General features: G+C 44.7%; 1 protein-coding gene across 1 annotated transcript; it reads left to right on the top strand.

Moving 5' to 3' along the window:
- The first annotated feature begins 163 nt into the window (after positions 1 to 163).
- On the top strand, positions 164 to 10,476 carry LOC129097096 (vomeronasal type-2 receptor 1-like). Its single transcript, XM_054605826.1, has 16 exons — positions 164 to 244; positions 1,151 to 1,875; positions 1,990 to 2,122; positions 2,953 to 3,155; positions 5,798 to 5,954; positions 6,171 to 6,326; positions 6,475 to 6,627; positions 6,709 to 6,909; positions 7,235 to 7,478; positions 7,635 to 7,846; positions 7,942 to 8,072; positions 8,736 to 8,832; positions 9,006 to 9,129; positions 9,251 to 9,714; positions 9,819 to 9,899; positions 10,120 to 10,476. Exons 1-16 carry the CDS (start codon positions 164 to 166, stop codon positions 10,474 to 10,476), a joined length of 3,519 nt encoding a protein of 1,172 aa, XP_054461801.1.
- Positions 10,477 to 16,119: the final 5,643 nt, after the last annotated feature.

Genomic DNA, 16,119 nt, shown 5'->3' with positions numbered 1-16,119 from the left:
AGTCGATCCGAGACTGGTTTACTATTGTGTGTACTGCCTGGAATAATGCTTCTTCCTACTACTCCGTGTGTCCGTCATACTGCTTTTGGGTCTTTACCACACCCGTTACAGGTGGAGGGTAATGACAAGGCATCCCGGATTGATAGATGACAGATCGGTGGTCATGGCACAGCGGCCTCGATTGATAGAGGATGGATCCATAGTCAGGGCACGGCGGCCCAGATGGATAGATTATGGATCTATGGTAAGGGCTATAGATAGATAGGTAGAGACAGAGATACATAGTCACGGCACGATGGGCTAGATGGTTAGATGGATAGATAGCCTAGATGGGATGGATAGCCAGACAGACAAATATACAGATAGATGGACAGTCATGGCACTGCATCATGGATTAGAAGATGACAGATACATAGTCATGGCACGGCGGCCTGGATTGACGGATGAAAGATACATAGTCATGGCACGGCAGCCTGGATTGAAGATGACAGATACAGTCATGGCACGTCGGCCTGGATTGATAGATGACAGATACATAGTCATGGCACAGCGGCCTATATTAATATAAGTCAGAACCGTAATCATGGCAGATGGTCTTGATTGTTAGATGACAGAGCCATAGTCATGGCACAATTAGACAGATAGAAACACTGTGGGACCACAGTGCCATCTAGCGACAATTGGTTGTAAGATCTATATCTTCTTAAGGACCGTAAGGTTTTTAGATACCGTTGATTCTCTGACAAATTAATCTTTAGAAAAAAAGTATCAAGATTAAAATCATGATCTGATGATGTTCAAAGTGAACGACTAGTACTCTTACAGGTTACTTACTATATGATACGTATATGCCCATGCTTGCCTGGTTGGAGGGGCTTTTCGACAGAGAGCGGAGAGTTGCAGCAGGAGGGCTACTGTATTTCTTAATTTATACTATTCATTTTACACTCACATTTCTTAAATTGCTTGTCTTTTAGCTAATGGCATGTTTTCCTGATTTTCAGTGCACTAAAATCTTAAGAAAAGATCCATACACATGGCCTGGATTGATAAATGACAGATCTATAGCCATGGCACTGCGGCCTGGAATAATAGATTACAGATCCATACTCGGGGCATAACCTCTGATGGATACATGATGGATACATAGTCAAGGCCCGTCTGTCACGTCAGCGCCCCAGTTGTCTCCTGTCCCGTCGGCGCCCCGGCCGTGCCCCCACCTACTCTTGTCCCGTCGGTGCCCCGGCCGACTCCTGTTGTCCCGTCGGTGCCCTGGCCGACGCCTGCACCTCCAGTCCCATCGGCGCCCGGCCGACGCCCTCTCCCGCGGGGCCGCAGCTTTCCCCGGTCCCGTCCCGGATGGGCCGCAGCCTTCCTCTGCTCCCATTTCCGCTGGGCCGCAGTGTTACTCTGCCCCCGTTTCCGCTGGGCCGCAGCGTTCCTCTGCCCGAGAGACCATGTTGCCATAGCCCCAGGTCCGAGAGCCCCTGTCCAAGAACCTCAGTCTCGAGAGCCCCCTTTCCAAGAACCTCAGTCTCGAGAGCCCCCTGTCCAAGAACCTCAGTCTCGAGAGCACCCTGTCCAAGAACCTCAGTCTCGAGAGCACCCTGCCCAGCCTCCAGAGTCCCCTGCCCAGCCTCCAGAGCCCCCTGCCCAGCCTCCAGAGAGGATCCGTCAGCCTCGAGAGCCCTGTCCCCGTGGCCGACCTCCAGAGAAGCCCCGTCAGCCTGGTCGTCCTCCTGTTCGCTCCCCAGAGGGGTTCTGCCTGTCCGCCTTGCCTCAGCCTTCGAGTATTCCCTCCTCCAGACCCCTGCCACCCATCCGGCTGAGGATTCTGACTCTGCGACCTCGGAGGAGTTCTCTTGGATTCTCCACGTGAGTCGATCCGAGACTGGTTTACTATTGTGTGTACTGCCTGGAATAATGCTTCTTCCTACTACTCCGTGTGTCCGTCGTACTGCTTTTGGGTCTTTACCACACCCGTTACAGGTGGAGGGTAATGACAAGGCATCCCGGATTGATAGATGACAGATCGGTGGTCATGGCACAGCGGCCTCGATTGATAGAGGATGGATCCATAGTCAGGGCACGGCGGCCCAGATGGATAGATTATGGATCTATGGTAAGGGCTATAGATAGATAGGTAGAGACAGAGATACATAGTCAGGGCACGATGGGCTGGATGGTAAAATGACAGAGCAATAGTCACGGCACAATGGGCTAGATGGTTAGATGGATAGATAGCCCAGATGGGATGGATAGCCAGACAGACAAATATACAGATAGATGGACAGTCATGGCACTGCATCATGGATTAGAAGATGACAGATACATAGTCATGGCACGGGCGCCTGGATTGACGGATGAAAGATACATAGTCATGGCACGGCAGCCTGGATTGAAGATGACAGATACAGTCATGGCACGTCGGCCTGGATTGATAGATGACAGATACATAGTCATGGCACAGCGGCCTATATTAATATAAGTCAGAACCGTAATCATGGCAGATGGTCTTGATTGTTAGATGACAGAGCCATAGTCATGGCACAATTAGACAGATAGAAACACTGTGGGACCACAGTGCCATCTAGCGACAATTGGTTGTAAGATCTATATCTTCTTAAGGATCGTAAGGTTTTTAGATACCGTTGATTCTCTGACAAATGAATCTTTAGAAAAAAAGTATCAAGATTAAAATCATGATCTGATGATGTTGAAAATGAACGACTGGTACTCTTACAGGTTACTTACTATATGATACGTATATGCCCATGCTTGCCTGGTTGGAGGGGCTTTTCGACAGAGAGCGGAGAGCTGCAGCAGGAGGGCTACTGTCTATAGCCATGGCACTGCGGCCTGGAATAATAGATTACAGATCCATACTCGGGGCATAACCTCTGATGGATACATGATGGATACATAGTCAAGGCCCGTCTGTCGGCGCCCCAGTCGACTCCTGTCCTGTCGGCGCCCGGCCGTGCCCCCACCTACTCTTGTCCCGGCGGTGCCCCGGCCGACTCCTGTTGTCCCGTCGGCGCCCTGGCCGACGCCTGCACCTCCAGTCCCATCGGCGCCCTGGCCGACGCCTGCACCTCCAGTCCCATCGCCACCCCCGCCGACGCCCTCTCCCGCTGGGCCGCAGCTTTCCCCGGGTCCCGTCCCGGATGGGCCGCAGCCTTCTTCTGCTCCCATTTCCGTGGACGCTGCAGCCCAGCCGGGACGGGACCCGGGGAAGGCTGCGACCCAGCCGGGACGGGAACCGGGGAAGGCTGCTGCCCAGCCGGGACTGGAGTCGGCCGTGGCGCCGACGGGACGGGCGGTGCAGGAATCGGCCGTGGCGCCGACGGGACGGGCGGTGCAGGAGTCGGTTGGAGCGGCGACGGGTCAGGAGGTGCCGGGACGGGACCCAGGGAAGGCTGCTGCCCAGCCGGGACTGGAGTCGGCCGGAGTGAACTGAGAGAGAGTGACAGGCAGGTGAACAGAGTGAGCCAATTAGGTGAGTGAGACAGAGTGACAGGGAGTATGGAACTACTGACAGTATGGAGGAAGAACTGTGACATAACCCCCCTCAAGGGGATGGCTCCCGAAGTCCCCAAAAAGTCCAAAGGAACATATATCGGGTGGGCGGTGGGGGCCCAGAGGAGGGATAGAATTCTGACCGCAGAGTCAGAATCCTTGAAGGCTGAGGCAAGGCAGAGATGCAGAACCCCTCTGGAGGGGGCGAACAGGAGGACAACCAAGGCGGAGAGGCAGAACCCCTCTCGGGGGCGAACTGGAGGATGACCAGGCCGACGGGGCCTCCCTGGGGATCGGCCACGAAGACCACCAGGCCGACGGAGCCTCCCTGGGGGTCGGCCATGAAGACGACCAGGCCTCTCTGGAGGTCGGGCGAGGGTCTCTCGAGGCGGGCGGATCCTCTCTGGAGGTCGGGCGAGAGGCTCTGAGGCTCTGGAGACTGGGGCTCTGGAGACTGGGGCTCTCGAGACTGGGGCTCTCGGACCTGGGGCTCTGGCGGCAAGGCGGGAAGAGGAGCAGGGGGACGCTGCGACCCGGCGGGAAGAGGAGCAGGGGGACGCTGCGACCCGGCGGGAACAGGAGCAGGGGGACGCTGCGACCCAGCGGGAACAGGAGCAGGGAGACGCTGCGACCCAGCGGGAACAGGAGCAGGGGGACGCTGCGACCCAGCGGAAGCAGGTGGACCCTGCAGCCCAGCCGGGACGGGACCTGGGGAAGGCTGCGGCCCAGCCGGGACGGGACCCAGGGAAGGCTGCTGCCCAGCCGGGACTGGAGTCGGCCGGAGTGAACTGAGAGAGAGTGACAGGCAGGTGAACAGAGTGAGCCAATAATCCTTTGTCGCCCTTCTTTTCGTGTTGGTTGTGCGTATTGTTTGGTTTATGGAGCTTCATGCACGCTCCCTTTATTTTTATTCGAGAATCGCAGTTAATTTCTTATGCTTTTTCTTCTTAACTCCTTTTGAGCATCTTATAGTTTATTCATTTTGGAGCAAGACTTATTTTGATTTAGTGTACGTCCGTTAACCCTCGTGAGATATCAACTCTAATAACTGTTGATCGACCAAACGAGATTCATTTTAAGTATACAACGAGTAGTTGCGCCTCATACTCCTCGTCGGATAAAGAACCTGCTGCCGCGGAACAAGACCTGAAGCGCACGGCAATACCGTAGGCTGCTTTCCAGTTCACTTTGCAACAGCAGTGTGTGAACTTCAGAGACTTTGGCCAGTCCACTTGTTGGACATCCGAGGACAGCTGAGAACTACCGTTTCTGCACTGTGTCAACCGGCAGTCATCGCTTTCCAATGGGAATCGACAACCGCTGGAGAGCCGTGTGTTGACCCCATTGGAACAAAACAAGCCTAAACGACTAATTTCCGACTAATTTCGGCCTCCTAGGGCAGACTGTGGCTGCCAAATGGGGGAACATTTTTGTGGATTGGCTGACAGACCAAGATACTGAGTTAGAGATGCTGGTCACAGCTAAAAATGTTATCTGATAAAATATTTCAATAATAACGTCATCGCTAAGATTCATACTTCCACGTATTGTTCTCTCTCCTGTGCCATTGCATTTGATTGTGATTGGTTGATCTGGTAATGACTCATATGACCCATAAAATGCAGCAAGCATCATAGTTTTTATAAAGTCTACATCATCAGCCTTTCAGAGCATATGTTGGAGAACCATCATCTCGCCTAAACAGACAGTTTTCGTGGGATCTGTATGGACATTGAATTATAACCTTGTTATGACTTCTCCCTGGCTGATTCTTTGGGCCTCATTTAGCTTTCTTTTTCCAGTGTTCTCTGATGTGAAGGACAGGGAAGAACCAAGATTAGAGAGAAGTATGGTGGGGAATGAGGGAGTGAGTGGGGTTGGTTCGAGTTTACCTCACTGTGTGAAACAGGCAGACATTGAGCCTCTGGCACTGCAGTCGGGAGGGGATGTTGTGATTGGAGGGCTTTTCCCTCTGCATTATGCTGCTCATATGCAAGAACAAAGCTACCAAAGCAAACCTCAGCTCACACCTTGCAGTGGGTAAGTGTGTGGATACTGTTGAAATCTGAAATCCCACATTAACATATGTTTTTACATTTTTCTTAATTGATTTTATTTTTTAACTAAAAAGTGTCTTAAATGAATGTATTTTGCTGTGATTAGATCTGTATTGATCCTACACTATTCACATGCAGATTTATATTTTGCTGAGATACTGTGTTTTCTGTCTCAGTGTGAATTTTATAGACTGCATTAAACTTTATTCATTTCTCTGCAGCTTTGACCACAGGGCCTTCCGATGGATAATGACCATGGTGTTTGCAGTGGAGGAAATAAACCGTAATTCGAGCCTGTTACCAGGTGTTAAACTTGGCTATCGAATTATGGACAGCTGTGATCATGTCCACACCAGCCTGAGAACTCTTTTGTCTTTAGTCAGTCCCTCCAAAGCTGTGATGAGTGAGGTGAAACAAATGGAAGAAATTGAACAAAGATTAGATATGTCAAAGGACATGAGTACTATAACTAAGGGGGTAAAAAGAGAAAAAAATAGAAGAAAGGAAAGTAGACTGATCACAGTGAAAAAGAGAGGCTCTGAAATGCATGAAGCAATGCCTCACAATCCTGAAAATGATGGAAATGACATAAAGGAAAATGTAACAGGGGAGATATTAGATAGCAGTACAAAATCTCAAGCTTTACCCTCATGTCTGTCTGATTCTTCTGTGTCGGCTGTGATCGGCCTTGCATCCTCTTCCCCTACAAGAGCTGCAGCTCACACCCTTGGCCCTTTCAACCTTCCACTGGTAAGAAAGGAATGAAAATACTGTTTTTTTTAAACATAATCTTCTTTCCACCATGTTTTTTGGTGATCAATCATGAAACAATGTTTGATAAGGTTTTTCTTTTTTGTTTCTGTCTTATCTCACTAACGTTAACTTCATCTCCATATAGGTGAGTTATTTTGCCACTTGTAGCTGTCTCACTGACAAGTATATGTACCCGTCATTCTTGCGGACTGTGCCGAGTGATCTATTTCAAGTTAGAGGTCTTGTTCAGCTGGTCACCTTCTTAGGCTGGCTCTGGGTTGGCACAATAGGGACTACGGTGAGATAAGCGTTTATCTTTTTACCCCACCATTAGATAAATATACCAACATGATTTATAAAAGCTCTTTATATATTTCAGGATGACTACAGTCAATATGGAATCCAAGCATTTTCCAACCAGTTAAGACAACAAGGTGGGTGTGTGGCATTTCATTTGACCATCCCAAAATCACCCACAGCAGCCGAGATACAAGAAATAGCAGACAGGCTACAGAGTTCAACTGCAATGGTGGTGGTGGTCTTTGGAAGGGAAGGACAGCTGCTGGACCTTTTCTTAGAGGTAAGCACTCTGTATTAGGTGTTCTTAACCTTTTGATTCTCAAGGCTGACTTGTTTTGTGTCGCCAACTTTTGACTTGGATAAAAAAAAATCACAGGAGTGTCTTGTATGCTACATAATTTCTTTGTCTCAAAAAACGATCTATTTTGCGTCACTACATCAAGGGGAATTGGCTCTTAATCACCGATGTATATGCATGAGCATAAAATTATATATCATTCAGCATATAAATAATGATATGAGAATTAGGATTATATAAATAATGTTGTTGCTCATGCTCATCTGTTTGCTTTATCACATTTCTTTAAGTATACCTTATCTTCCAGCTGGCTCAGAGAAATGTGACAGGAATCCAGTGGGTAGCTAGTGAAGCCTGGGTGACTGCTAATATGCTGACCTCAGCCCGCTTCCACCCTCTCCTAGAGGGCACGCTGGGCTTCTCCTTTCCTGGAGTCAGGATCCCCGGCTTGAAAGAGTTCCTGTTGAATGTCCGCCCTTCTCCCAAACCTGGAATGGCATTTGTCAACATGTTCTGGGAAAAGCTGTTTAGCTGCAGGCTAGAGTTTAAAGGAAACCAATCCCAAAACAATCAAGCAGATACCGTGGATAACTTTATGGGATTGGGTGCTTTTGGTTACAAAACAGACTCTCAAAACCTTCCTGGGCCCTTGGTCAGGTCTGTTGTAGGAAAACCAAGCACATTCGAGGGAGCAGCTGATGAAAACTATAAAAGTACTGCTGAAAAACCTGTATGCACTGGTTCAGAGGATCTGAGGTACACTGACAGCAGCTTTACTGATGTATCTAAGGTCAGAATATCCTATAATGTTTATAAAGCTGTATACGCCATCGCCCATGCTCTTCACACTTTATTAAACTGTGATTCTGCAGAACATTACGGAATGTGTGAGAATCATAAATCATTCACTTCTAGTCAGGCAAGTTAAACTACTACAAAATAATCAATGTTATTATTTCAGTTTTTCCTTGAGTTTTTCTCTCCTCATAGTTCTTTTTTTTTTCTTTCCTACAGTTGCTGCATCATCTGAAGACAGTGAATTTCACCAACCAATTTGAGGAGAAGGTTTATTTTGACTCCAATGGAGAGCCGGTCCCTCTCTATGACATCATTAACTGGCAGAAGGACAGCAAGGGGAAAATTAGGTGGAATATTATGCTTCAATACACAAGAATACCATTGTGTTTAAGGAATCGTGATTGAGAAGCATTTCATTTAGTTTATTGTCAGGCTGGTCCAGCATTCATCGCAAAACCACGAAAAAATAATGGACCGTAACTGGAAGATATCCCTCAAAGTTTTTTAGTATGTTAATCATGTAATTTTGAATGAGGATGTATAGAGACCGCTAAATCAAATACCAGGAAGGGCAGGAGGGGAGGTGGATGTGTCCATCAGAGCTTGTTTGTGAAACAAGAAGTCAATATTGATGTTTTTGTTACAGAAATTAGGTACTTCATTAACCTCACTTCCGTAGTTGTTTTAACCCAAACAATGACCTACACCTAAACCTAACTAAATGGGTTTGTTGCCTTAACCTAACCAAGTAGCTTTGTTGCCACAACTTAACTGGGTTTCCTGTGAATATGGAAGTTTATTTTGAAAAAAAAGGATGCATGTCACGAGCCAAAATTGACACGTATTACAGGCTTTTAAATGAAAACACACGGAAAATGAGGAGTAACGTTTCACACGAATCCTTGTATGAGGGCACATTGTAGCTTTTTAATCATTCAGATGAGTTGCAATACAAAATTGTCAAATATGTTGTTTGGCCTGATTTTGGAATAATATTATGCTGTGTTTAGATTTATAAAAGTGGGAAGCTATGATGGTTCCGCTCCATTGAAAGAACAGTTGCAGATAGAGCAGAGCACCATTGTGTGGACCACAGGACAGTCACAGGTGGGTCATATGTCCTCTAACAACATTTATGTTTATTTACAGGATAAGACATTGTAAATATTATCTGTTGATTAAAATAGCTGTTTTATTCAGTAAACAACATTTTTTTCCACCAAGCATCTATCTGCTGCAAAGCAAATCTTGGTGTGTAATTTAACACTTTATTTCTTCAGGTGCCTTCATCTCTATGTAGTCCTCCATGCACCCCTGGCACCAGACAGGCCAGACGTCCAGGAGAGCCCAACTGTTGCTTTGATTGTTTGCCCTGTGCAGATGGAGAGATCAGCAACCAGACTGGTGGCGCATTTATCATTTTCGTATTCATTCAAGGCATACTATATGAATGCAAACTGTAATGTAGAGTTTGAATTGGTATGTGTTTACACAGTGTATGTCCACTGTATGTGTCTCTAAAAAGGTTCCACCGAGTGCACCAAATGTGCAGAATACTACTGGTCAGACAAAGACCAGGTGAAATGCGTTGCTGGGGTCGATGATTTCCTCTCTTTCCACGACATCATGGGCATCATCCTGGTCACACTCACACTGCTGGGCGTTGTCCTGACAACCATCGTCACTGCCATCTTTCAACGTTTCCGGTCCACACCGATTGTCAAGGCCAACAACTCAGAAATAAGTTTCCTGCTTCTCCTGTCCCTCAAGCTGTGCTTCTTGTGTTCCCTGGTGTTCATTGGCCAGCCATCTGTGTGGACATGTAGGCTCCGCCAGGCAGCATTTGGGATTAGCTTTGTTCTCTGTCTTTCCTGCCTACTCGTTAAGACCATAGTGGTTCTCTTGGCCTTTCGTGCTAATGTACCTGGTTCGAGGCTGTTTGGTCCCTCTCAACAGCGGACTTTGATCCTCTGCACTACAGCTCCTCAGGTGGGAGAGCTTAAGAACCACCACTAATTGGACCTCAAGTTTTGACCATTTACATTTTTCCTTGGTTTTAAGAGGATGGCTAATCTTTACCATTTTGCCCCCAGATTTGTCTCTGCGCTGGTTGTCTTTTGGGTGCACCTCCTTTCCCATTCAAAAACTCAAATTACCAAGCCTCAACTGGAAAAGTAAGAATGACAGTATCCCACAGTGTCTTTTTTGATATTGCAATAAGGAGTCACCAAAGTCAGATATGTTCAAATCCTACCTACACATAGGAGCTTTAATGTTTGTTATGGACATCAGAAAGAAACTAAACAGTCATTTAAAATGCGTATGTACACCCTGATTCTAATTGTACTATCCATGTTGATTTATCTGTATTTATGTATTGTTGGACATACATAGATTATTGTGGAGTGTAAGGAGCCATGGCCTCCTGGATTTTATCTGGTCCTGGGCTACATTGGTCTACTGGCCTTCGTCTGCCTCATCCTGGCGTTCCTTGGTCGCAAGCTACCTGATACCTTCAATGAGGCAAAACTCATCACCTTCAGCATGCTGATCTTCTTGGCCGTGTGGATCTCTTTCATCCCAGCTTATGTCAGCTCTCCTGGGAAGTTCACTGTGGCTGTGGAAGTATTTGCTATATTAGCCTCCAGTTTTGGACTGTTGCTCTGTATTTATTTGCCGAAATGTTATATAATATTACTACAGCCTGAGAGAAACGTTAAGAAAGGAATGACGGGAAAATATCTCACATGAACTTAACATGTTGTGGCTGGTCATTTTAATTGGCCACCAAGCAAGCAAAAGCAGACTTTTTAATAAGAATTTATGAAAATACAATTTAATGTGAAACTAAATAAAATGCCACACAAAACATGGGTCTGGGTTTTCTTTTTATCTGACGGAAAGTTTGCCTCATTACTGTAAATTAATATGTCTGAAATGGTGGACACTTTTTCCTGTAGAGTGTTTCTTTGGAAATAACCATTTAACTCGACAGATAAAGTCGTCCATGCCCCATATTCACAGCACCTTCCCAGAAAAGCTGCAAACATTCCTGATTTGTGTTAATTGTCCAATGTCTTATATACTGTAACTTGGCATTCATGAAATACTAAACAAATTGCGTTCCCTTCGAAGCCTAATAAATGCGTAGGATTTTGTAAGGTGGATAGTTTGATTTTGGGGCTTTTCTGCTTCCAACAGAATGAAATGCCTTGGGGATAGATAACAGCTTGTTAAGTACTTTGGCTCTATATTGATGTAAGCATATCAGAAGTTAACACTGAGGGAAATAATAAAACAAAAAACAAAAACCCATCATTACCTTTCAGCATGACGTTATCACAGACTGTTTATATGAAGTGGACCTAGTAGTCACGCCATCACCCATTGGTGTGTGGACTGCCATTTGGAAGCCTCGAGTTCTGGCACTCTTTCCATCTCCATCTTGGATTTAAGAAGGTAATGAATCAAGTGGGAAGTAGGGTCATTTGCTCATAGACTTCCACACAATTGGACTTGTTTTTTAAACCAGAGGAGACGTCCCCTGTTGGCCAGTAAAGAGAATGCAAGTTTAAGACAATTCAATTGACATTCAGCAGTGACACAAAAAGAGCTGAATCTACTTAAAGTTGTTTCGATTTTGCGACATTTCACTTCCCGATTCAGTTTATCTTTCAAATAGTCAGAGAGAGTGATGGCATCTAGATTAGGGTCAAACTTTGAGACAAAGACACTCACCATCTTTGTTGTGATAGTTTTTATGTTGCCCGCCGCGCCCGTACCAATTATTCCAGTCTTATTTCGAATCAGCTGACGTTTTTCCGAGGCGAGGTCTGTGCTGAACAGCAGAGTTACCCGGCGCCGGCTTACTACGACCCGCTTTCTTTACTACCGTGGTCCATGCAGGGGAATGCACTTGACACGGTGACCGAGACGCCACAGGTGATGTTGGGGCTGTGGTCTCCTGGACTGTCACATCTAACCGTTCAGCAGCCACGGGGCCCAACGTTGAGGGAGCGGCTGCTCCACGGCAGTCAAACGATCATCTATGGCAGCTGTCACCTCTTGCAAACTTTGACAAACATTTATCTGAGCTTCCAGGGTACTTTTCATGCAGCACATATCTTTGTTTATTTGTTGCATTCTGCCGAGCAGTGTTGAAACATCTATATGATTGAACGACACGGGTGGCAGATCGTCCAAAAAGTAGGACACAAATCTCGGGATATCCTCCCCACACTCGTTTAGCACTTTCATGCACAATTTAACATTATTAGTATCTTTCTGTTGGCCTTTGAAGGCAGTACAGCGCTGAGAAGTGTCAGGGCACACCTCGAACAAAGCCTTCTTGGCGGCGTCAATCCGTTCGGAAGTAAAAGTACTAGTCACCAGCAAAACAATCTCATCGTGGCTTAAGGTTCTCATTTTAACCACAAGAAAGTTCAGTAGTTCATCTTCCACAATCACTTTTCCGTCATCAGTTTTGTAAATGATCGGTTTAAGTCGAGAAGACGCTGAAGCAGCAGCACGCCGTGAAGGCAGGTCGGCCATCATAAAAGTATGCTTCCGTTCATGATAGATGACAGAGGCATAGTAATGGCACAATGGCCTAGATAGATGCACAGATAGAAAGGTGGATAGGTGGATGGTCATGACAAGGCCTCCTGGATTGATAGACAGATCGATGGTCATGGCACAGCGGCCTCGATTGATAGAGGATGGATCCATAGACAGGGCACGGCGGCCCGGAGGGATAAATGAGGGATCCATAGTCAGGGCACGGTGTCCCAGATGGATAGATGACAGACACATAGTCATGGTACAGCAGCCTAGATTAATAGATGTCCATAACCATAATCATGGCACGATGGTCTTGATCGTTAAATGACAGAGCCATAGTCAGGGCACGATGGGCTAGATGGTTAGATGACAGAGCCATAGTCACGGCACGATGGGCTAGATGGTTAGATGACAGAGCCATCGTCACGACACGACGGGCTGGATGGTTAGATGACAGAGTCGTAGTCACCGCACGATGGTTAGATGGCCTAGATGGGATAGATGGATAGCCAGAAAGACCGATATTCAGATGGATGGATGTTCATGGCATGGTTGTCTGAATTAATAGATGACAGATCCATAGTCAGGGCATGGCGGCCCGGATGGATAAATGAAGGATCCATAGTCAGGGCACGATTCCCTGGATTGACAGATTAAAATTCCATACACATGGCATGATTGCCTGGATTGATAGATAACAGATGCAAGGTTATGGCACGGCAGCCTGGATTGACAGATGCATAGTCATGGCCCGGCGGCCTGGATTGATAGATAAAAGATACATAGTCATGGCACGGCGGCCTGGATTGATAGATGACAGATACATTGTCATGGCATGGCGGCCCAATGCCTAACCTTTCTCTCTTTCCCCCTCTCTCTTATCTAAGAAAAAGATCAAACATGACCCTCACAGATCAAGTCGTAAATACTTGGAGTCACAAACAGAAATTAACTAAAGGTGTCTTACAATTATTCTCTGTACGTCGAAATTGCACTGTATGAGTCTTCAAAGTCTTCAAAGTATTCAATAACAACACTCAAGTTATTCCACGGTAGATTTTAAGAAAGTAGATCTTTTTCCCGAATCGGTGAGAGGAGAAATTACGCTAACCATGTTTTATGCACTTTAAAGACCTGACACACCGTGAGACCACAGTGCCATCTAGCGACAATCGGTGGTAAGACCTATATCTTCTTAAGGACCGTAAGGTTATGAGTAACAGGTAGAGAAACAGTAAATATTAGCGATAGTTATAAAATGTTTACATGCTAGCAAGTCACATGACGGATGCACATTTGTGTCTCTGTATTATCTTTGTTAAATCCTGTGTATTAACTATGTGTAACTAAAATTCCATTTTTGTATACATACAAGTCTATACGTGTGTAAGGTTTATTATCATTGTCCATAGTGGGGGAAAGTATGTGACTTATTTGTTTAAGATGTAAGATTAGTTCATTTACTAAGCAAGAGTACGCCAATATTAAGAAACAAATAAACTTGAAATAGCTGCAGAGAGGTATCGTTGGTTACCACCTCACCCCGCCTCTAGTTGACACACACCCAGGGTTGATAAAACTGTTGACGTTTCCTCTGTCGCGTTTCTTTTCGTGTTGGTTGTGCGTATTGTTTGGTTTATGGAGCTTCATACACGCTCCCTTTATTTTTATTCGAGAATCGCAGTTATTTTCTTATGCTTTTTCTTCTTAACTCCTTTTGAGCATCTTATAGTTTATTCATTTTGGAGCAAGCCTTATTTTGATTTAGTGTACGTCCAATAACCCTCGTGAGATTCATTTTAAGTATACAACGAGTAGTTGCGGCTCATACTCCTCTTCGGATAAAGAACCTGCTGCCGCGGATCAAGACCTGAAGCGCACAGCAATACCGTAGGCCGCTTTCCAGTTCACTTTGCAACAGCAGTGTGTGAACTTCAGAGACTTTTGCCAGTCCACTTGTTGGACATCCGAGGACAGCTGAGAACTACCGTTTCTGCACTGTGTCAACCGGCAGTCATCGCTTTCCAATGGGAATTGACAACCGCTGGAGAGCCGTGTGTTGACCCCATTGGAACAGCAACAAACGGCTGAGGCCACCGCAAAGTCATCTGGACAACGCTGCACAAAGTAGGAAACTGACTTCTTCTAATGTGATCAAGAGTTGGTGTCGGATAACGCTCTGAATGGTTACATTTTAGATTTATCGGTTAGAGTAGTGTCAGTACATTTTTATAGGAAATCACAGCTTCCCTTCACTATTCCAAATCATCTCCCTGTGTTATTTGAAACAAATTCATTTATTTGTATTCTTGTTTAATTATTAATCTTGTTATCAGTTCATTTAATTGTGTTAAAATAAATTACCCATTTATCGCTATCTATCTTTATTCTGTTGTATAGTATGTGTATTTATTGTCTGTGTCTGTGTAGTTGTATAGTATGTGTATTTATTGTCTGTGTCTGTGTAGTTGTATAGTATGTGTATTTATTGTCTGTGTCTGTGTAGTTGTATAGTATGTGTATTTATTGTCTGTGTAGTTGTATAGTATGTGTATTTATTGTCTGTGTAGTTGTATAGTATGTGTATTTATTGTCTGTGTAGTTGTATAGTATGTGTATTTATTGTCTGTGTAGTTGTATAGTATGTGTATTTATTGTCTGTGTAGTTGTATAGTATGTGTATTTATTGTCTGTGTATTGTCACAAAACTACAGGCCATCTGTGTTTCAAACTAAGTCTACGGCCCTTTATAACACCTCAAACTTATCTGTGCAACTGATTTTATCTGCTATTAACAAGGCATCTACTGTAGACATCATATCTCGCAAGAATCGCTGGATCACAGACCTCACAATCCATTTTGTCAGCAGTTGCATTCTTAAGTTAAGTACTTCAGAATTTCACTATAGTTTAAACTGTGTACTATTGTGTATGTGACACTTAAACACTGAGTTGAGGGATGAACAGACAGACATGGCACTGCAGCCATGATGGAGAGAAAGATGAATGGACAGATCAATTAATGAAGCGATAGGTGGACTCAACGAAAATAAATAACACCTAGCTTTTGAGGCTGTACCTGGGGGGAAAAAATGATTGCACTAATATTGAGCCAAGCTGATTCAGGGCTTGGCAGCCAAGATAGTTATCTATACAGTACCAGTCAAAAGTTTGGACACACCTTCTCATTCAATGTTTTTTCTTTATTTAATTTTTTTTCTACATTGTAGATTAATATTGAAGACATCCAAACTATGAAGGAACACATATGGAATTATGTGGTAAACAAACAAATGCTCAACAAACCACAATATGTTTTATATTTTATATTCTAAGTAGTTGAATGAGAAGGTGTGTCCAAACTTTTGACTGGTACTGTATAATCCACATACCTTTGTTCACTGTTATACCAATGTCCCCTATGTTCTGCATGTAATATCATGTACTGGTTGTTATGTTTAATTTTATTCTGAATATCATAACTATTGAAAATTGAAAAACATTCAGATTATATTGGTAACTGTTTCAATTACATTTTTGAAAACCAAGTTTATTTATATAATTCCATTGTTATGTTGCACTATGGAGTACACAGTACCATATGGCCTCACATTAAACACATCAAAGACTTAATGAAAATTAACAATCACTCCTACTTTTTGAAGATGTACCTGGAGGAAAAAGTTATTCCAACAATATTGATCCAAGTTGATAGTCATGACACTGCAGCTAAGGTAAATAGATGTATAGAATTTTGCCTGCCATACTTCACTGTTATACCAATGTCACCTATATTCTGCATATTTTATTTGGTTGTATTGTTACATTTTATTC

This window comes from Anoplopoma fimbria, chromosome 1 (genome assembly GCF_027596085.1).
Source record: "Anoplopoma fimbria isolate UVic2021 breed Golden Eagle Sablefish chromosome 1, Afim_UVic_2022, whole genome shotgun sequence".
Lineage (NCBI taxonomy): Eukaryota > Metazoa > Chordata > Actinopteri > Perciformes > Anoplopomatidae > Anoplopoma > Anoplopoma fimbria.
Note: the sequence above shows the minus strand (reverse complement) of the source record. Positions and strands in the feature narration are given on the sequence as shown.

Bases quoted from the DNA above. Each gene is read 5' to 3' on its own strand.
- LOC129097096 (XM_054605826.1), top strand. From the start codon at position 164: ATGGCACAGCGGCCTCGATTGATAGAGGATGGATCCATAGTCAGGGCA. The intron at 1,876-1,989 runs GTGAGTCGATCC...CACCCGTTACAG, and splicing joins AGTTCTCTTGGATTCTCCAC to GTGGAGGGTAATGACAAGGC. The intron at 2,123-2,952 runs GTAAGGGCTATA...TCGGCGCCCCAG, and splicing joins GGATAGATTATGGATCTATG to TCGACTCCTGTCCTGTCGGC.